Genomic DNA, 22358 nt, shown 5'->3' with positions numbered 1-22358 from the left:
CCAGAGAAGTGTGTTAATCTACAGGTTCTTTAATACCCCTTAATCTCAATTTACAGAAGGCTGAGGACAGTGCAAGCTCCTCTGATACCTGAGTTATCACCAGCTCCAGGAAAGGAAAGAGTATGGTCCTTCCAAGTAAATTGCAATTGCAGCTGCTCCTGGACACAGCACCCTTGGGCTATCAGACCCTCAGAGATAGGAAAAGTTGAGTTCTCTTTCTCCACGGTATCATTTGTGCTCATCTCTCTTCATAAAGAGTCTCAGATTGCGGGTTAAATATTTGAGTAAGGCATATAAATCAAACATATCTATAACCACTGAAATTGGTTTGCAACAGTGGCCAGTAACCAATTTCTACGACAAATCTGAGAGAATATGCATCAAGCTACAGTGTCCAGATTTCTGGGGGAAGCTCTTCACAGTAGGAACACTGCAGCAGCTGGCTGCATGCTAGCATTTTATCTAACTATTCTCAAGCTTGTCTTGGTCTCGTCAGAAGATAAAACAGAAGCTGATTTGTTGGAAGAAACACCAGGCATGATGATACCACTACCAGTGTTTACCTTGAGACTTGATCCTCCCCTACTACCAAACTCCCCCAAAGCCACAATTATTTAGAAATGAATATGCTTATTTGTAGGTGTATTTAAATCAGTGTGCACCGCTGGAGGGACTGGGTATTCAAGAAGCTTAGCAATAGGACGTGGAGCCTTTCAGTTTGAAGCTGGCCAAGACTGGTAGTGACTTGTAATCCCTATCCACCCACCACTCAAACCATAGCACCATTTACTGCTGCAACGGACAAGTCTTGCTGCTTAGGGCAGTATGCACGCTAGACTCCAGCTTATGCATTTGAAAAAGAGTGGAGGGAATCTGCAGAGAGGAGGACAGCAGGTGCAAGGGTTGGCAGTTCAGGATCCCCCCCATCAACTACTGCTTAACACACAACTTGCTAGCCAGCGGACAGCAGAGTTTTGGAGAGTGCTACTCCACTTTTTGTAGCATCAATTGTCCATTATCCTGAACAGAAAGGAGACAGGATACGGACTACAGATGGAAGAAGATTTGGAACAGAAACAGGAGGACGACAACCAAACGTTTACCAAAACCACAGGGTGTCACAATGCTTTCCCTTAGCCTCATGTATGCTGATGGACTCCTAGCATTAACCAAGTAAGAGTCTGTCCTATCTGCATGCAACTAAGAGTTTATCCCAAAGTTTCACGTTTCCAGGGCATCCTTGCAGAAAACAGAATAGCAGCTAAAGCCTGGCAATAGAAGAAAGCAATCCCTCCTCCCGCTCCTCAGCCCACACTTTACAAGACAGCACACTCCTCTGAGAGCCTGGGGAGAAGAAAGTTTATAGAAAGCTGAAATCGGAGGCTAGTAAATTGTTGAAGTCTAGTAAAGCATGGAACAAGGCAGAAATGAAAAGGCTAATTTGCTGACAAGATCCTCCGTGGCTATTTTCATAGCATTCCCCCGATATCTGATACCCAAGCCCGAAGGACTATGGGAGTTTCAGTCTCAGACTTTATGAGGACAACTCCTTTCTAAAGCCTCTGCTGATACAGGCAAAGATTTTCACCAGTGACTAGTGATTGTGGGTGCCCATGTTATAAAGAATCCGATTTTCAGAAAAGGCTGAACAACCACCCTGAAAAATCTAGGCACTTGAGGTAATAATCTCAAGTTGGGCACCAAAAACACAGCTATTCAAAGTCACTTGTGAAAAGCTTGGCCATGTGTAGACTCCCCGTTGCCTGGATTACTGGCCCGACATTAAAGGGGCAGTCTGAATTAATAACCAGAAAAGATCCTTAAAAGAAAAAAGCCCTTAAGACAAAATGGTGTGAGTATTTCCTTGCAAACTGGCCAAGTCCCCATGCAAAAGGCAACTGAAGAATTCTCCCCCCCACCCAGGCAGCTGTCCTGCTCTTCCAAAGATAAACAACATTTCTGACCAAGCACCTTCCCAGCACCACATGATTAAACCCATCTCTGCTCCTGGGCACGTGTTTCATCAGCGCAGTTCCTGGAAGGGCAGATACTGTGAGAACACAGAGTCTCCTCCAGCCGGGAAGTGACACAGGCTGACCCCGAGGAAGAAATTCAGCTAACGAGGGGTAGATTTTCCCTTCCCCCTGCAGGAATCTCTCTCCTCGAGCCGGGTCTCCTGCCTGCTGGGGCTGGCTTGGATTTAGCAGCACGTTAAAGAGCCAGCGGAACAAACAAGCGAAAATCCCCCCCGGCTGCTGTTCCCGGTCCAGCCACTGGGCCGCCCCTCTCGAAGGGTTAAAACTGCTGCCTTGGGAGCGGGACAAACTTTCCCCGGCAGCGGAGCTTTGCAGGCAGCCCACGCTCGGATCAGTTCCACGGTGCAAAACTCCGCCGGCAGGAGCATGGCTCCTTCCCTCCTCCGGAGCTGGGGCCTGGCTCCCCACCGTGCATTACCCCCGGGGCATGGATCCCCCCCGGGCCCGGCTCCTTCCCTCCTCCGGAGCTGGGGCCTGGCTCCCCACCGTGCATTACCCCCGGGGCATGGATCCCCCCCGGGCCCGGCTCCTTCCCTCCTCCGGAGCTGGGGCCTGGCTCCCCACCGTGCATTACCCCCGGGGCATGGATCCCCCCCGGGCCCGGCTCCTTCCCTCCTCCGGAGCTGGGGCCTGGCTCCCCACCGCGCATTACCCGCAGGGCATGGATCCCCCCGGGCCCGGCTCCTTCCCTCCTCCGGACCTGGGGCCTGGCTCCCCACCGTGCATTACCCCCGGGGCATGGATCCCCCCCGGGCCCGGCTCCTTCCCTCCTCCGGAGCTGGGGCCTGGCTCCCCACCGTGCATTACCCCCGGGGCATAGATCCCCCCCCCAGGTCCGGCTCCTTCCCTCCCCCGGAGCCGGCTCCCCCCCCCATGCATTACCCCCCAGGCCCGGCTCCTTCACTCCCCCGGCTGGGGCCCGGCTCCCCTCATACATTACTCCCGTGACATGAATCCCCCTCGGGCCCGGCTCCTTCTCTCCTCCGGAGCTCGGGCCCGGCTCCCCCCCCAATGCATTACTCCCGGAGCCCGGCTCCTTCCCTCCCCCGGGCTGGGGCCCGGCTCCCCCCGTGCATTACCCCCCCGGGCCGGCTCCTTCCCTCCCCCGGGCTGGGGCCCGGCTCCCCCCGTGCATTACCCCCCCGGGCCGGCTCCTTCCCTCCCCCGGGCTGGGGCCCGGCTCCCCCCGTGCATTACCCCCCCGGGCCGGCTCCTTCCCTCCCCCGGGCTGGGGCCCGGCTCCCCCCGTGCATTACCCCCCCGGGCCGGCTCCTTCCCTCCCCCGGGCTGGGGCCCGGCTCCCCCCGTGCATTACTCCCGGAGCCCGGCTCCTTCCCTCCCCCGGGCTGGGGCCCGGCTCCCCCCGTGCATTACCCCCCAGGCCCGGCTCCTTCCCTCCCCCGGGCTGGGGCCCGGCTCCCCCCGTGCATTACTCCCGGAGCCCGGCTCCTTCCCTCCCCCGGGCTGGGGCCCGGCTCCCCCCGTGCATTACTCCCGGAGCCCGGCTCCTTCCCTTCCCCGGGCTGGGGCCCGGCTCCCCCCGTGCATTACCCCCCAGGCCCGGCTCCTTCCCTCCCCCGGGCTGGGGCCCGGCTCCCCCCGTGCATTACTCCCGGGGCCCGGCTCCCCGGCACTCACAGCTGGTTGATGGCGTTCTGGGAGATCACCGCGTTGTCCGAGAAGTACGGGATCATCCTGGGGCAGCGGCAGCTGCAGGCGTGGCCCGGGCCCGCCGCGAGCCGGCTGCGGGTCATGGGGGGGCGCCGCGGGGGCAGCCAGCGGACGCGGCAGAGCCCGCAGCCCCCGCGCTCGCTCGCTCGCTCGGCTCCTCTGCCCGGGCAGCCCGCGCCACGCGCCGCCCAGCTGTGCGCCGGCTCCCCGCCCCCGGGCGCAGTGCGCAGGCGCGGCCGGCCCCCCACGTGGCTCCCCGGGGGGCTGAGACACCCGCCCCGGGCTGCAGCCCTGCGCCCAGCCCCTCCCGGGGGGGGGGACCCTGCCCCGAGAAAGTGAATCCCCGCTTGGCTGGTGGGAGCACGTTAGTAAAGCCCCTGCCTGGCTCCAGCGGGGGGGACACCCAGCACCCCGTGCAGCTGTTCTGCCTGCACCTGCCCCTGGGGCAGCTGGTGCTGGTTGGTGTCAGGCAGGCTGCGGGGGGAGATGGAGCCCAGGCCTGAGCTACGGGGGCAGGGGGTGAAGATGCTGGTTGCAGACATTAAGGTCAAAGGAGAGAGTAGGCCATTATCTGCCAGGGCTTGGCATAACAGAGGCCAGGCCAGGGGCTTAAACCTGCTCCCACAGCCAGTGCTTACACCCAGGAGCATGCCAAGTCAGTGCCAGGGGTGCACCCAGGCTGGGCAGCGTTCACAGCTGCAGCGGGTGGTGCTACGGCCCTGCCACCTTTAACCACTGCAGCTGGATGCCCTACTGTCAAGCAGGACCGGTAATTCTCCCTTCCCTTAGACAAGTTTGACAGCAGCCTAACACCAGTGATTGGAGGGGAATTATAGTCCCATTAGACTGCTATCACTGAGTTTAGAATTAAGTCCCCTATTGGGAATTTTAGAGAAAGCTGTTGCACACTAGCTGACTTAATGAAATTGCTCCTATAGCAGCCAACTGATAAACTTAATAGAAGTGCATTATTAATGCCATAGCAGCAGGCTATTTTTTTCCCTCCAGCAGAGACTTACAAACCTAGGCAGGAAATTTGTTCCATCACCACGCTGCTGTAGGGGAAGACAGAAACACAAGCACCTAGAGAGGGGATAGCCCATCTGGTTGCATTAGCTAAGGTGTAGAGTTGGTTATTTGCATAACACTCTACATGAACGTAGCATATATTAGTCAAACTTTATTAACTTCCTTATACCAACATATCCCCTTTCCAAATAATTTTGGCAAGTTTTATTATTTTCTGTCTCACTTGTTTCACCCCGTGATTAATGTGCACTCGCAAGAAAGTGAAGCATCTGAAGAGCAGAATGCAGGGATGTTAAAAGCAATATCCAACTGTCTCATTCTGCTAGGTTTCACAGACTGACCCCCTTAGTGCAGTATCAACATTAACCAACAAGTAAAATTTCACATCTATGCCAGAATGATGGGCACCAGGAAACCTGTTCCAAGATGCTTTGAGGATAAATCATCAGACAAGATGCTTAGAAAAGTAAGTTTGACTACTCCTATGACACGTTATAATCTGCTAAAGAAAAACAGTTTTAAAAGACTACTGAAGAGTTTAGACTTTACCTCATGTACAAAAGTGGTTCTACATATACAGCAGCACAGCTGTGCCAGTGCAGCGCATCTGGGGAAGATGTTCTGTGCCGATGGGAGAAAGCTCTCCTGCCGGCATAAAAGAAGAGAGCAGCTCTCCCGCCGACCAGGCACTGTGCACACAAATGCTCATGGCAGTGTAACTTGTTTGTTGGGGGGTGGTTTGTTCACACCACCGAGCGACAGAGGAGGTGGTGTAGGATAGACATAGGCTGTAATATAGACATAGCTTCTGTGTCTAGCAAGAGACCAGTAACGAGGCACGACTTTACAACTCACCAACCCAACCCGGCGGCTACACTTCCCATTCGGGTTACTTAACACGCAGTTAATCTGCCACTCTTGAATCCTCTTCCATGCTACAGTGCATGTCAGCCTCAGGTGGATCAAGCAGCCCCCTTAAGGTGAGTGCTTTGAGGAAGAGCAGAGCTCACTTTGTGCTGCAGGGATGGGCGTTCGCAGAAGGCTGCCTTAATGGGGTTGCTTGGGGCAATGATAGAAGACTAATCATCTGAGTCTGTCCCACGAAGAGTCAGCCCACAATTCGTATTCCTGTTCGGTTTATGCTCAGTGGCTACAGATCAGGATTTTACATGAGTTCCTATTGTGAAACGGAGGCTACTGAGCTGTGTTCCCCCTCTGAAGACTGCCAATGCTGAGGAGCACAGCAACCTTTCGCACTCAGCATGGTAGAAGTACCAACTTCATAGGACTCCTCCAAGAGCTAGCAGTAGCCTCATCCTAGTTCTTAGTAAAGGGTGAACATCCGTCACCTCCTCCAGCAGGGGAGAGCGCATGAAGGAAAAGTATTTCTCCACACACACGAAGTAAAATAAAAGATCAAGAGCATTTTAACTCCCTTTAATCTTCATGTTTTGCTCCCTAGCCCCTGGAGACAAGGCCCTGAGGAGCCACCCAGAATTCAGGGATTACTTTAGATTAGATGAGAAACATGCTGTGAAGTAAGCAAGTCCCCCCCCACCCCACCCAACCCCGCAGGGAGTCAGAGAGGTGGCCATCTTAATTCACAGGTTCCAAGGTCAGCTGGGAGCATTGTGATCATCTAGTCTGACCTCTTGCATAACAGGCAGTAGAGTTTCCCTACAATAACCCCTAGAGCAGACGCAGCCACTCTTGCTTTAAAAAAAACTGTCAGTGATGGAGAATCCACCAGGACCCACGATAAATTGTTCCAATGATTAACTCCCCTCACTGTTACGAAGTTTACCTTTTTTCCGGTCTGAATTTGTCTAGCTTCAGGTTCCAGCCACTGTAAGACCTCTCTCTGGTAGACTGAAGAACCCGTTAGCATTATGTTCCCTGTGTATGTTCTTATAGGCTAATCAGGTCACCCTTAATCTTCTGAACTAAACACATTGAGCTCTCAGAGTCTATCACTATAAGGCAGTAGGTCTCAAACTTTTTTTTTGTTTTTTAAACTGGCAACCCCTTTCACATAGGGGGATCACACTCACAGGCTTGCTAATAAATTAAAAACACACCTTTTAATATATTTAACACCATTATAAATGCTGGAGGTAAGCGGGGTTTGGGGTGGAGATTGACAGCTTGCAACCTCCCATGTAATGGGCTTGTGACCCCCTAAGGGGTCCTGACTCCCAGTTTGAGAACCCCTGCTGTAAGGCATGTTTTCAAATCCTTTCATCATTCTTACGACTCTTCTCTGAACCCTCTCCAATTTATCAACATCCTTCTTGAACTGTAGCCACTGGAACTGGACATAGGGATCCAGCAGCAGTCAGATCTGTACCAATTACAGAGGTAAAATAACTTCTCTACTGCTACTCGTGATTCCCGTTTATGCATCCAAGGATCATATTAGCCTTTTGGCTACAGCATCCGCCTGGGAGGTCATATTCAGCTGATTATCCACCACAACCCAATTAGTTCTATGCATTGGGCAGAGAGAAGAGAATCACCCAGCCTTTTGTCAGGGTCAGACCCATCTTATCTTTAACTCTTCAGAGAGCCAGCAGTTTGACAGAGGGACAAAGCAATTTGAGAATCACTTCAGGAACCAGAAATAATTTTGCTATGGGAACTGCTCCATGACAGACAAGTAGTATATACAAACCAGGCATAGTATGTCTGCTTACTACACAACATCAATTATGAGTGTAGACCGCAGAGACACAAGGCACACAACTGACCGGTCATTGCAGCTGAGATGAGTTTATTCTTGAAAACAATGATGCTGGACAAATTAAATTGTGGACAGAGAAGAGAGATTATATAAAAATCTTTATTTTCCTCTTCCTACACTACAGCAAGGGGCTTGGGTCATTACTGGTACTTAACTGTTTCAGGATGCGAAAACAGAAAGTGGACAAGTTACTTTTCATCCATAAACACTTCTTAAAAAAAAATCAATGTGTTAAGATCCTGCTAGCAGCTGAGTGAAGATCCAGAGAAAAGGTACAGTCACCTCTGAGCATCTTGCTTCACCCACTGACTTTCCCCTCCCCAACTCTTCTGTCAAATGAAGACAGACTTCCCATTTCTTTTAATGCAAGAAAATGTTAAAAGGTCAAATAAAACTGCATCAGAAGAGGCAAGCTCTTGAGTTATTTAGAACCTACAGCATGTAGTACTGCAGATGCGTACAAGCCAAGTTCACCTGCAAGGATATAGTTAAAAACCTGGAGTATGAATAAAAAGAAAATCTAGTAGGATCTGTCACTGCAAGTCTTTGCTGGAATCTGCATTAACTCAAGTGTGTCATTGCCCACCCAGGAGCATTTGTATATTAGAGTTTAACAGTTTTCCAAAGACATTTTAATTTAAGAAGATGCAACACTAGCCAGCTGTCCTCCTGCAAGAGAAGCATTTTGCTAGACTGGAGTCAGTCTGTCTTATCGCAAAAGGTATGTGGCACTAGGGAAGCATGATCCCGTCAGCCCCTCAAGAGCCTGGTGAGAGGGCCCCATCTTGAGTTAGTACATACCACTGTCCACATATGGAAAACAAACCAGCGCTTCTGTCCCCATGCTAATGAATAACCTGCACAGTGCTTGAGTAAGGCTCTTGAGATAATCCATTTAATTTACTAAAATGTTGCCTCAACAGCTGCTAGAAATATCTTAATATGTTCAGCAAACATTACAAATGCAGTCCCTTCATAGAATGGAAAAACAAATGTAGTGATTAATCAATCACACTTAACATATGGATTTCTACAGGAATTAACCCTGGATTAAAATCAGATATTGCATCCCATATGCTGAGACCAACAAAGTAAGAGATGCTTCACCACGGACGTTTCATTCAGAGGATAGTGTAAGGTGTCAGCAGCAACCCTCAAGTTAAGACTGCACTGAGATCTGCACTACAAACAGATTTCTCTGTTATTTCTATGAAAAGTTGTGTTGTAAAGATTGAAACATCAGCCCCATGGTCAAATCTCTCTCAACATCATGCTACAAGTCAGGACAGTATGCACTATTCAAATGGCCTGTAGGAACTGAAATATGCTCTTCTGCTATCCTACTTCCTTCAGGGTTAGAGAAACAGCCACATATTTCTTTTCCAAAGCGTTTCCCCAGCATGTCAGGGCTCCAAGCTAAATATTAGCAGAAACTGAAACGTCAGCAAGAGAGCCGCGGATGTATCGTGCACGAGGCATAAGCAAGGAGTGGGGTGAAAGAAAAGCATCTGAATTTGGATTAACACTAATGTTGGTATCTTTCAAAACTGCAAGACACAGAGGGCTGTTCAAATATACATGAGCGACAAGGTAATGTTTTTCACTCTAGGTGGTGATTCTCAGGTATGTGAAGAATTTAAAATGCACGGAGTCCAAGCAGTGAGGGGTACTGTTCTAAATTACAAAAATGCTGGAATGAGGTGTGTAAGTGTACGCATTGCTGTAAATAGCCCCCCCTCTCCAAGGCAAGGGTTACATTTTGCAGTTTTAGGGGTCTGTGTTTAGTTTAGCACTCAATAGCTGGTAACAGGATTATCACCACAGTGCCTGGGATAATAGGGCTTTAGGGGGCAGTAAACAATAGTGGCTCAGGCCAAAAGGCCAAACAGACTGCTGATATGATCTCAATATTTATCAGAAATAAATCAAAATGAGCAGAACAACAATGATGCGCACACACACACACACACACTTTTTCCCAGCGTAAAGAAAGCAGTTCAGGTCTCTCCCACCACCTCTCAAAGCAGATTGGCTTCCATTAGAGCCAGAGCTGATTATGAATATACCATGCAAAGCCTATGTTAAAATAATCTTGAGGGAGCCTGGTTAGGCATTCCAAAGTCAGGGAATGCCAGAGTTCCAGTTGCATGCACATAACACTAAGTTCTCCTCTCTCAAACCAATTCACAGGAAAGAGTCCGACCTTATCTTCTATTCTGCAAGCAAAACATGAACAAAGTTACAAAATCTCCAAGCACCGTGTTCAATCCTAAATCTGGATTTTGAGGATATCACCACACTAGAACAAAAAGCCTTTACTCTGGCCTCCCTGCAGTCATAACCATCCTGAGGCCCCAATCCTGCATGGAGCTCCATGCAGGCAGACCGTTGTTACTACATGGAGCCAGCAGTCCCGTTGGTGGTGCTCCTTGCACGAGCAAGGTGTCATAATGCATGTGTCAGCAGTCAAACTGTTAGTGTTGCTGCCATCAGAAGGAAGGATAAATTGGAACGATTCACAATGATTTAGAGGCATTTGGTGCAGATACAGAGTTTGACACCTTGGAGGTAGAAAAATAAAGTTTCTTGCGGAGCTGTGGATTCTTGTCAGTGCGAGTGGTCAACTTGAGGCGGGGGTGTAAACTGATGTTAAAATATTTTCCACCCACGCCGCAGCCCCTGGTGTGCCAGAGTGCTGCGTATCCGAGCAAACATCCATTGCACTGTTACATCCCCAACGCTCATCAGATGCTGACTGCAAGCAGTCTTACTACAGGTGTATATGGTGCTTAGTGCACCAGGATCCCGCTGGAAGCTCCCTACCCTTTTTTACACTTCTAAGGAATTCCATGGGTGGGTTTGGCAATTAAAACAGCTCCTGTGCTAGGGCTCTTCCGCAGGAGGGATCCCCAAGGCCTGCCCAGCCTCCTGCAGCTCATGTCCCCTCTGCTGTGCCTGCAGGACTCACTCAGACCTGCTACAAGTAGGGGAGCTGTGGTGAGTGGCTGCGGGCACCTGCAGTGGTGGGCAGATGTGAACGGGTTTTGCCTAGCGTAAGAACAAAAAGTGTCTGTGCAGACACCCTGTACGTTGAGAGTGAGTGAGTGAGAGAGAGTGGTTGAGCCGTGCAGACCCCGGGAAGAGTCTCTGGGGGCACCTCGGAACAATAGGATGTTATTGTGTGCATGAAGTTCTGCCCAGGTCTGTTAACATCAATGTGGTAGATAAGGCAGTGTAGGACTGAGACTCATTTTTCTTTCCACATAATATGGAATTATGTAAAATTCTGAAGCTTCTGCTTTACAAAACTGCATTCCTCTGCAGAGCCGGATGGGTTACTGTACTGCCTGCTCAGTCACCTCTAGCATGAACATGGAACTATTGCTACTCTATTGTCACACATCTGTTTCCTGTGTCATTTATGAGAAGACACGAGTTAAAATCAAAACCACCCCCGTGGCCTAGACGATTAGCTTTGGTGTCTAGCAGCAGCACCTCATGCATCAATTAAGCATCAGCCTGGCAGGGGAGGTTACAGAGGCAGCATGTTTGTCTTCTCCATGTTTGTAAGAGAATGCCAAGTTTTTCTCCGCACTGACATTTCAGAAAGGGTACTGACTGAACCGCATTCAGTCCCCACTAGGAGCATGCTTGTTCTCAATGCTGGACTTGAGATCAAAGTAGTGAAGGAAGAGGAGCAATGCACCTCTCTGACAACACGACATTGGAACTTAACATTAATTTTTAAATTGCACCAAGTATTCATCACACTCAGCTGTGCATGAAGGACAGCAGGATCTGAGCTGTAGCTCACTTCCCTCCCACCTTCTGCTCAGGTGAAAGGTTAGTGGACTTGTTGCACTACTTTGTGCCCTAGAGCCCATAGAGCTTACAGAGATCAGCAGGGGATGAAGCTGGGTCTAAGTGAATTAGACACACAAACCGATGACTATCTGGAAAAAGCTTGAAGGTAAAGATACAGAAGAATGCAAATGGGCAAAGCCCAATTGTTTAGAGAACCACCTGACAACTTCTGGAGTGGTCCTTCTACCACTCAGGGTGGACGAGTCCTGTGATCAGGCCTATCCATCCCAGATGTTTACAAATTGTATCTGTATTAACAACATAGCCCACAAAGGTGACAAGGTTTTCCCTCACAAAACCCCAAACTGTTTCAACAGCACAGTGCTCATGAGCAAACCACCGTTTGCAGCGCACGATGGAGGGAAAGACAGGGCAAGAAGGAAACTCGTTCAACTGAAAGCCTTCATTGTGAATCAAAGGCACATGACTCACCCTGGCAGTGGTCCTTATCTGTATATACAGCAGCTATATTACAGTTAGGGGGATTTAATTCAGTAATTAGTAAGATGTCGTGACGCACACTGATTAAGAAGTAGGTGCTATACAAAACTGTATTTCCTCCTATATCATCTCATTAGGACAGATTCCATTTCTAAATTTGGTTATCTCAGGTGTTAGGAAACACACTTCCGGTTCTTATTCCCAGTTTTGTAAGTAATGAGAGCGGGATACTAGGGTGATGAACGCCACAGATATACCTGTAAAGTGAAATGTACTTAACTATCTGATCTAGTCAGTTGATGAGACAAGCATGATCAGGGTCTATAATATATGAACAACACTGAATAGTTCTGCAAAAGCTCTGCAAACATTTTGCAAGACTAGTTCTGGATTAAATCTATCAATTGCATGAAACAGTGATAATACTCAGTCTCACAATGCAGATTTCAAAATGCTTAACAAAGGACACCAGTAGCATTATCCCCATTTTACAGACAGGTAAATTGAGGCACAGAACAGGGAAGTGACTTTCCCAAGGTTATCCAGATAGCTAATAGCACAGCCAGGAATAGAAAAGCTGCAGCTAATCTACTGTAGTCAGTCCCCTTGCGAAGAGCAAGACGTGCTGGAAATAGAAGGTTTTTGTAGGGAATTCATGTTTGCTGAGCTGAACAAATTACAAACTTTGGAGTCGTCTTCTCCTATTACCACCTTGAGGTGTGTACTCGTGCCGGTGGCGCCGGGGTGGAGGACTAACAGACAGTCTAAGCCAAGCCACTCATCAACTCCGCTCTAGCTCACTCTGCAGTTTTTCTAATGGAAGCATTTTCTGTTTGTAAGTCAAGAGGTATATTGAAAGCAATGTTTAAGGAAATCAATTCTTTAGATAAACCTGGTTAAAATGACACAGCCCACTGGAGACTACATTCCAAATCTAAATTCACACAGATGACTCCAGCGCAGACCCCTTCTGGCCCACTCCCTTCAAGGTGGAGAAGGCAGCCTGAGTAGCAGATGGCTGTGGTCTGGCAGCATGAGGTTTACATTTTGCTCATTAAGGCAACACCACTGAGAGTTCCATTTCTATTTTCTAAAGTATGCATCTTAGTGAGAGGAATAATCCTAGGGGAATCGTTTCAGTGTAGGTAAGGAGAATCACAGATCAGACATCCACAAAGACAACAGCGAGCATTAAACACCCAGTTTCTCAGTGTCTACTCTAGTACTTGAGTCTAATATTAAAAGCAGCAAAAGGGAAGATAATTCATTTGGTACTTTTCCTCCAATACAGCTTATCCAAGTCAAGGCCACATTCTGCTTTCAGACTGCTGAGATCTTTAGAAGAAAGTGACCATATCAGCACAGAGAACTTTATAAGCGTTAAGCAAGTTTCAACACTTCCGTATCAGTCAGATAAACACTCCCATACTCTTTTTACAGACAGGTTGCTGCAGCAGAGTGCCGAGATGCGGCTGTGGAATTCTGGATAGAGGTACACTAGCATACATTGTAGTGCAGCATTTGGGTTTAGTGAGAAGCAGTGTGCAGACCGTGAACACCACTTGATTTCTGAAACACTCAGTGCTAACTGCCCAGAGTCCTCACCAAAGCCTAAGTCCACAGTTAGCGTGCAGTTTTGAAGAGCAAGTCAATTTTTGAGCTAGAGCGCATACACACAAGCAGAGCATCTGGGGGCAGAAAACACCACTTAATGTCACCATTTAACTGAAAGACCAGCCAAGTTTCACAAAAGTATTTGCTTCAGCTGCAGAGGGTAGGATTTCAGTTCTCAGGGTAATTTTTCCCTAAAACATTAAGAATGCCTCTTAAATTAAAATGAAAACGTGCATGGAATCAGTGTGCTATTCGATACACTTTAAAACGAACACATTATCTACAGTTGGTCTCAGTTTGACTTAATCAGCCCAAACTTCAATCAGCAAGTCGCTAACAAGCAGCTCCCCTTCCAATGCAGGGAACATCCCTTCCCTGTGTCCCTACCCCACCCTTGGCAGCATCATGGGAGCATGCATCTTTCTGGCCCACACTTTAAATGAGCTCTTGAGACCAAGTACTTTTGATCCCATGTGCGTCTCTCTGAAGAACAAAAGTTTATCCTTGTTTCAGAGGACAACCTGCAATTCCTCGCCCAGTAGCAGTCTGAGTCCTAGTGGGAAAGCAAAAAGAGTAGGTGACTCGACAGCAAATGTGAAAAATCAGGACGGGGGTGGGAGGTAATAGGAGCCTATATAAAAAAAGGACCCTAAAATCGGGACTGTCCCTATAAAAATCAGGACATCTGGTCCCCCTAGCAAAGAAGAACAATGTAAAATTACACTGCATTTAAGGTCTCGTTGAAAGCCTACCTAGCAAGGTTAAGTCCTTGTAGTTACATGAGTTAAGCCAAAAGAACAAAACCCTGATATTTTAGACTCACTGGTTCCTTCTCCACAGCACCCCCCCCCCATCCCAGAGCTGTGTTACCCACAGTTGTCAGTGGTCACTGCTAGTTACACCCTTTGGTGATTTTGAGGTTTGGCCTGATTACACCTCTAGAGTGTCACCTTGTGTATCATCGCCTGGGTAAGGATTATTTCTCCAGATCAGCACTCCCCAGGACAAAGGTTCTTTGAGTGCTTGTTTGTTGAAATTGGTGCTTCTGGGTCCCCACCTGCATTTCTAACTCTCACCAGATCAAGAGGTAATGGTATTTGCATCTTTTGATGTTACCAAATAAAGCGTCTTCCTCCAAACAACAGACTCTCCTCTACTGAAGGCAGCCCATTCACATAGCTATTCTTATTCCAGGCTGAAGTATTAGTCTTTCTGACTAGGTTATCACCCCACCCTCACCAGTCTTTGTACTGCTATGCTTAATTGTTAGTGTATTCCAGGTGCACCATTCCCTGTAGCCTCTGAACATTTGTTTATAATCAGGGAGGATTTTTCTTGGGTGGTACCTTTCCCAAATCACAATCCTACACACCAAGCCTTTAGGACTAACTCAATCCCTTCTTCTGCTCCATTATAACCCCACTAACACCCTCATATAAATAAAGCCAGTCTAGCGTATAAAAACCCACTTCCCCATGGAACTAAGAGCAAGTGCATGGGGGTCGTGCCCTGTTTGTGTGCTGGTGCCTGTTTTCCCCACCCTGCACTAGTTTATCTTTTCAGAGTCTAAGCCAGGCCTGCACAACTCGTAAAGCTGTGAGGGCCACATTACTCCAAAGAAAACAGCTGAGGGCCGAAACCCCCTGGCCTCGCGGAAACACCCCCCCTGGCCCAGCGGAAACACTCCGCCCCAGCACCGCCCAGCCCTGCAGAAACAAACCTTCCTTTCCCAGTGCCACCCCACCAAAACAGCTGTGGGCCAAAAAGGAAGGTTGGGGGTGGGGAGGTGATACTTGATTTTAAATCAACCAAGGGCTCCCAGCTGAAGAGCTGGCTGGGAGCCCTCGGGGTCAAATTAAAGGGTCCGGGGCTCCGGCGGCTGCGGGAACCCGGAGCTTTGTGGGGCTGGGGCAGGGATTTAAAGGGCCCAGAGCTCCTGCTGCTGAAGGGAGCCCAAGCCCTTTAAATCCCAGCCCCAGCACATCCACTGGAGCCGCCGCTGGGATTCAAAGGGCTCTGGGCTGCCCGTGGCGGCGGGGAGCCCTGAGCCCTTTAAATCTCAGCCATGGCCGAGAATCTCTGCGGGCAGCTCAGAGCCCTTTGAATCTCGGCCACGGCTGACAGTTAAAGGGCTCTGGGCTCCCCACGGCTGTGGGCAGCCCAGAGCCTTTGAATCCCATCCACAGCTGGCAGGGCTGGCTTTAGGAAGTGCGGGACCCAATTCGAACATTTTTGGCCGGGCCCCGGCAGGGATGACTGAAAAAAAAAAAAACACATGTAAAAAAAAAAAAAAAAGCCTTTCATTTCTTAGCAACCAGTTCCCTATAAAAAGTTCTGCCACAGTATGTATTTTTTGTACCAGTAGGGTTACCATATGTCCGTATTTTCCTCCTGGATGGCGATTTAAGATCCAAAAAACCTGACATGTTCGGGAAAGTACAGATGTATGTTAACCCTACCTAAAGTTCTTTTTTAAAAAGATGTGTCTGAACTAGAAATGAGCTCCGCCACTCCCTGAGAGTGTGGTAGGGTGCACATCTGGGTCCCAGCTGCTCCCTGCCCACCTCATTGAAGCAGGTGTGCAGGGTTACTTCCCTGGGAACTACAGGGCACCAGTGCACATGGGACTGGCTGGAGGTGGTGGGGAGGTGGCTGGAGGTAGGGTCTTGCTGCAGGCTGGGCAAGGGGTGTGGGGCAGGCTGGAGACGGCTTGTGGGATGGGTTGGCTGGCTTCAGGCAGGGCCACAGGGGGGTGCGGCATGGGTTGGCAGGGCTGGAGACAAAGGAGTGCAGGACTGGCTGGCTTCAGGCAGGGGGGTGCGGCAGGGGTTGGCTGGAGACAGGGAAGGGGGTGCAGGGCTGGCTGGAGACGGGTTGGTGCAGGGCTGAAGGCAAGGCAGGGAGTGAGGGGCTGGCTGGAGACGGGCTGGCTGTGGGCAGTGGGTGCAGGGCTGGCTGCAGACAGGAACTAGTGCAGGCAGGGCAGGAGGTGCGGCAGGGGTTGGCTGCGGGCAACTGGTGCAGGTACAGGGGGTACAGCCCATCCTGTATGGTGAGTGCCCCCTCCTCCTGCCTCCCCCACCAGGGTAGTAGTAGCAGCCCGTAGCTCAGGAGCTATTTAAAGGGCCTGGGGCTCCCCTCCTTCCACTGCCCCAGCCCTGTAAATAGCTGCAGGAGCCCTGGGGAAGTGGTGGGGCTCTGGGGGCTATTTAAAGGACCAGGGCAGCAAAGGCATCTGGAGATACCCCCCCAGGCTCCCCTGCTTCTACCTCCCCAGCCCTTTAAATAGCCGAGGGAGCCCTGGGGAAGCAGTGTGGCTTCAGTGGCTATTTAAGGACCGGGGCGGCAGAGGCAACTGGAGCCCCAGCCCTTTAAATAACCCCCAGAGCCCCCCGCTACCCCAGGCTCTGGGGGTATTTAAAGGGCCCGGGGCTCCCCTTCTTCTACTGCCCCAGCCCTTTAAATAGCCACGGGAACACTGGGGAAGTGGTGGGGCTCCGGTGGCTATTTAAAGGGCCAGGGCAGTAGAAGCGACGGGAACCCCAGACTTTTTAAATAGCCCCCAGAGCCCCACAGCCCTACCTCAGGGCTCCAGCAGTAGTGCTCTGGTGGCAATTTAAAGGGCCTGGGAGCCACAGGCCTTTTTAATTGCCCCCTGGGGAAGCTGGGCCACCCTGCTACAGTGCACTGGCTTTTGCCAGTACACCGTACTGGGGTTTGGGCATGTGGCCCTCTTAGGGGCGGGCTGATTCAGGGGAATTGGATGAATTGGCCTAAAGCTGGCCCTGGCGGCTGAGATTTAAAGAGCTCTGGGCTCTCTGCGGCTGCGGGCAGCCCAGAGCCCTATGAATCCCAGCTGCGGCTGAGATTTAAAGGGCTCTGGGCTCCCCACCTTTGCGGGCAGCCTAGAGCCTTTTGAATTCCAGCCGCGGCTGAGATTTAAAGAGGTCTGAGCTCCCCGCCACTGCGAGCAGCCCAGAGGCTTTTGAATCCCGCTGCAGGACACACAGTGAGCCTCTGCGGGCCGTATGTTGTGCAGGCCTGGTCTAAGCTCTTTGGGGCAAGGACTAAGTCTTCATGAAGCCCAACAGGAGCTAGCACGGGGTTTATATTGCCGCAGTACCCTCAGGATGGGTATTCTTACACACAGAGCGCAAGAGAAGTATGGCGCCCCTGTTTCTGCAATGCTGTTTGACACAGCCTTGATTTGGGCTCCTGCATGTAAAGAGTGTGATGTGAAACTCCTGACAGCAGCACTGCAATCATGGACTCCTCATCAGTAGTTCACGGTCAGTCTGACTACTCACGAAAGCAGGACATTATTTACAGGACAAATACATGAAAACTGGCTCCTGAATGCAGACACTTAAGAGTGTTCTATTACATCATGTACCCTCCTATTACTTGTAACATCCTCCAACAAGTATAGCTTCCCCAGCTAATTCCTTCTCCTCCCCTCCCGCACTCTGCTGCTCAGAATTGAGATTGAGCTTGGCTGTTGATTCTCGTTTGCAGAGACCAAAGTACTGGAATGCACTTGCTGGCAGTGTGGTCAAAGCTACTGCAAAGCCAGGAGGACCAGAATAAGGGTAGATGTTCTCACACTGTCCCCACTTTCAATGGTGGCTCATTAATGTTTGTTTTCGGACACTTTTTTTTTTGGTGGGGGGGGGGAGAAGACATGTATGCGAGGGCAGGGGGTGGAAGATAAGCTATTTAAAACTAAATGGACTTTTTCAGAAGATCAGGCTCAGACTTGACTATTTAAAAGCTTCCAGTAGGTGTGTTTTTAAGGAGTATCTGAAATCAATGCAAGACTGAAACAAGGTTCCTTGTTTTCTAGCAGCTCAAAGCAATTCTGGATAGAGACATGGACAAGCATCCTGCACTTGTGTTCTGAAAACAGAAACTGTTATTAACCCCAGCATAAAAATTGATAAGATAACCACATTTCAGTTGGTTGAGACTTTACTATGGAAGTCTAAATCATCCTAACAGATCAGACTAGTGTTTTCTCTAGTCTGGTATCCAGTCTTCAACAACAGCTGGTGGCAGATGCTTCCAAGGAAGGTCGAAGAAACCTAATTATAGAATAGTCTGCCCATAAGAGAAATTTCTTCTCCCTCCATTAGCTAGAAGTTGGCTTGTACCCTGACACACCCTGTTCCAAACATCAGACATTAAATCTTAATTAATATAAAACTGCAGATATTCTCATTACCCACAAGCTTCCTGTTAAGACAGATCACGTTAGCCTCTGACATTCTTGTGGCAGTAAGTTCCACAGGTTACCATGTGTCAAGTACATAAAGCTGACAAAAGGAAATGATTTTGTAAGTTTTCTGAGATCGATATACCTGAAAGGCAATCAATCAGAATAAAATTGAAGGCACCAATTTAGAACCAAAACCATTTTTTTGGAGTTTCCACATGAACAGCAGATTTGCTGTATCTGCAGAAAGCCAAGACTCCATACTACTTGGTCAGAATTCTGTCCAGTTTGAGTTTTACATCTTACATCCAACAAGGACGTTCCCAATTAATTATTAAATAACTGATAGTATTTCACCAGTTGTGTTGCTTACACCAGTTGTGTTGCTTACAGATTATATATTGCATCCAGAAAATTACAACAGAAGAACGTTAAGGCTGCAAAGGCAAAACTAAATAGTCAGGAAATGTCTTAATTAAGGTTGCCTGTGCACCATCCATTCCGTGCACTGAAAGAGGCAGGGGTCCTTTAAAAAAAATTATGTGATCGTATAATTAAATAATGCACACACATGAGAGGGTCAAATTAAGGTTGCGTGGGCATCATTGATTCAAGCATTTTTAAAACTTCTAAGTGCTTCACTTTGCAAGTTTAATGTTCTTTTAACTTAAGACTTTGGGATGTTAAATATTTTATAATAATTCTATCACCACAGATCATAGTGCCTTGGATTTCTTCCAGGCATGTAATGGTGCTTATGAAAAACAGTGCCAGTTTACATATAATCTAACATTAAAAACTAGAGTGCTTCCTAATCTTACCCATCTGGGAGCTCCTGGCAGGTCTCAGCAGCAGAGTCATTAAATTTATCATTTTTGAGGAGGAGTTGCTTTTGTCTCTGTCTTTTAACATCAGGTGGCAGCATCTGTCCATTCACATCCCAGGGATGAGACTTATTGGGCTTTGCTTTAGCATACACCAATACTCTAGTCACACTCCACTGTTTCTCTAGACACCCAATTCTTTCCTTTGGCTGCACAGCTTTTTGGCCAAGGGAAATAGTTCTTGTAGCATTTCCGATCAATCCATCTTCCCTAACCATCCTCCCTAACATGGCCAGAAGAAAGCTGACCGTCCTGCAATACTTTGCAAGACACTTTCTCAGCTCTTCACACTAATGATTGTTTCTTGGGGAGGTCTCCGAATTGAAAACTGAAGCAGTTTTCAAACTGATCTGTTTATCCACAGGTACTAGGAGCTATCATGCCAGCTTTCCTCCAGCCCACCACTGGGACTTAACCAGGACCTTCCAAGAAGGAAAAGGGGCAGTTTCATCTCAAAGTGCAGCCAGACATACTCTGAGATGCCAACAAGGGAAGTGAATTCATGTTTTGCATGTAGACACCCATCAAGGGGAAGTTAGTAAGAGAGTTTTGGCTCAGCCATAAATAAACTAGATGGTACCTACTTCAGAAGGCACAGACCCTGACTGCATTGGAACTAGGGTTCCAGGAGCTAGGAGTGTCACATTGTGTTACTGATTCCCAGGCTATTCCATCTGTAGATGTGATTAATAAGAACTTTAATGAATTTTCCTTTCCTTACTCTGAATCTTCTTTCCATGGGAGGTTACTAACCCTGGAAGGAGTGCAATGGAGCTGGCACAGTGACAATATAAGCTCAGAAGTCACTGTTCTCCTTGCTAAAGTAGCAACCAAATTCAGTTTTTACATGTTCACGCTAATGTAAAAAAACAACAAAAAAAAGCAAACACTTGGCCTCTTGGAGTGCGCCTGTCCCTGGGCCCAATTCACCCCATTGTCTGAAATGGCAGTTTGAAGAACAGGGGTTTCCAGCCCCTAGTGCTGCCTCCTTTCTGAATGCATGCACTGACTTCACTCCAAATGACATTTAAGCTTCCCCTCCTCACATCCAATCCCTACCAGCACCTCTGTCCTTGCCTCTTGCACGCTGAATACATGGCCTTCAACTGCTCTCCTTGACCCTCCCCAGCTCTGCAGGTACCATACACCACATCCTTGCTCAGAGAGTTTGGGATCAGGTATTTAGCGTTCAAAAGGGGAAACTATGATCAGTGGTTTCTAAGTGGTGTGTGGCCCACCTGTGGCTTACTGGTGGTTACAGAGCTGGTTGTTCAAATGCTACGTATTTCTTTCCAACTGTTACATTTTCCATGCAAGTGACTGGTGTAATTGCTGCCACAGGGATGCTGGATTGCTCGTGGAAAGGGAGATGGTCCACACAGATGCAAAGGGGAAAAGCTGTGGATCCAGGAGACACACTGAGATGTGGCTCAGGCTATGAAAGAGCTTGGGAACCTCTGCGGTGGATAACAGCATCTACCTTCTCAGATATCTCCACTGGATACACCAAGCTGCAGATACCCCTTCCATCAGGATCAAAGTTATCAAGGCACCCCTCTTACAGTTGAAGCAACATGCCTCCAAGTCCCTGACCTGGAAAGATGGCTGCCAGGGCACAGAGCGAGAAGGAAGCATGATTAAGGTTTGCGGAGTGGTAGAAGTTAGTACATCATTTTTGTAGGTCAATAATACGGTGCAATAAGGATAGCCAGGATCAGCACCCAGCAGTGTCTTGCAGCACAGAGCATCACACGGCACTCTTCTGTCCCAGACCTACAGCGAGGAAGGTCAAAGGCACACAGACGCAAGGAAGTCTACATACCAGTCCACACTTGCACTCTGCACCAAGTGGCAATTACACATCTCTGCTGATGGGGGTTGTAATTTACAGCAAGAGACCTGGATTTGATTTTATTTTTTAAATTCAATAGCATGGCTGCAGAATTATGCAGCTGTTCCCATGTACAAAGTTTCAGTACAAGGGACCTAATTCAGTTTTGCCTCAAGGCAAGTGATTGCAACCCATATACAGTTATTAACCATAAGTACAGCTGCATGTCTGTCAGAGAAGTCACGGATTCCGTGACTTTCCGTAACCTGTGCAGCGGCTGGCTCCAGGGCTGCCCAAACAGATCAGGCAGCCCCTGGGCCAGCCACACTGGCTGCTGCTAGGGCAGTTTGGGTGTGGGGGGGGGCTCAGATCTAGGGCAGGGGTGTGGGATAGCGCTTACCTCAGGGGAGCTCCCTGGAAGCAGCCAGCATATCCCTGAAGCTCCTAGGCGGAGGGGCCAGGGAGCTCCATGTGTTGCCCATGCTCACAGGCGTCACCCCTGCCACTCCTACCCCTCACCAACCCTCCGCCACCCCCAGCAGGGTCCTGGGCCATGCACCAGCACCCACCTTCCTCCCAGCACTCGGGGGGGGGGGGTTCCAGGCCGTTCCCCGAGAGCACTCCCGGCCCAAGTTTTAGTGAGGGGTATAATACAAGTCATGGACAGGTCACAGGTCGTGAATTTTTGTTTACTGCCTGTGACCTGTCCATGAGTTTTCCTAAAAATACCCATGACTAAAACGTAGCCTTAACCATAAGCTCCTGCATTAAATTGTGGGCTTCCACTCCCCAAATGAAGGGAGTCAACACTGAAACCCTGAAGCATTGTGGCTTCCTGGAACCATCACCACAGCACTAACCAGAAATGTTTCTCCTGGAAGGGACTATTTTACCTGAATCCTCAGAAAGTGTAGAGCATGCCAGAACACATATTGAAATTGTGTTTTCTTCATTGCATTTTATTAATAGGTTTAAAATTAGGACCACATAGACGTTTTCTCCTGACACTTCTAAGAGACGAGACATATGACCCCCT

General features: G+C 49.1%; 1 protein-coding gene and 1 long non-coding RNA gene across 6 annotated transcripts in view; one reads left to right on the top strand and one right to left on the bottom strand.

Annotated features, from left to right (window-relative positions):
- The window catches only part of SSH2 (slingshot protein phosphatase 2), a 146668-nt gene that overhangs the window by 59265 nt on the left and 65045 nt on the right, over positions 1-22358 (bottom strand). Inside the window, exon 2 of one of the 5 annotated variants that reach the window (XM_050929630.1) lies at positions 14346-14452. The exons of 2 other annotated variants lie outside the window; for them this stretch is intronic. Coding sequence is in view for 1 of the 3 variants with exons in the window: in XM_050929626.1 (XP_050785583.1) it covers positions 3675-3790 (116 nt within the window). In the remaining 2 variants the exon portion in view is untranslated. Of the gene's footprint in view, positions 1-3674; positions 3841-14345; positions 14453-22358 lie in introns of those variants that run through there. 2 more of the 5 variants (XM_050929626.1, XM_050929632.1) reach the window with 2 other exon arrangements.
- LOC127037641 (uncharacterized) lies at positions 1940-9416 on the top strand. The gene is made up of 3 exons (XR_007770436.1): positions 1940-2126; positions 5063-5202; positions 8513-9416. It is a non-coding gene; the product is annotated as an uncharacterized LOC127037641 (long non-coding RNA).

Source organism: Gopherus flavomarginatus, chromosome 19, assembly GCF_025201925.1.
Source record: "Gopherus flavomarginatus isolate rGopFla2 chromosome 19, rGopFla2.mat.asm, whole genome shotgun sequence".
Taxonomy (NCBI): domain Eukaryota; kingdom Metazoa; phylum Chordata; order Testudines; family Testudinidae; genus Gopherus; species Gopherus flavomarginatus.
The sequence above is the reverse complement of the archived record's forward strand: the minus strand, read 5'-3'. Positions and strand labels throughout refer to the sequence as shown.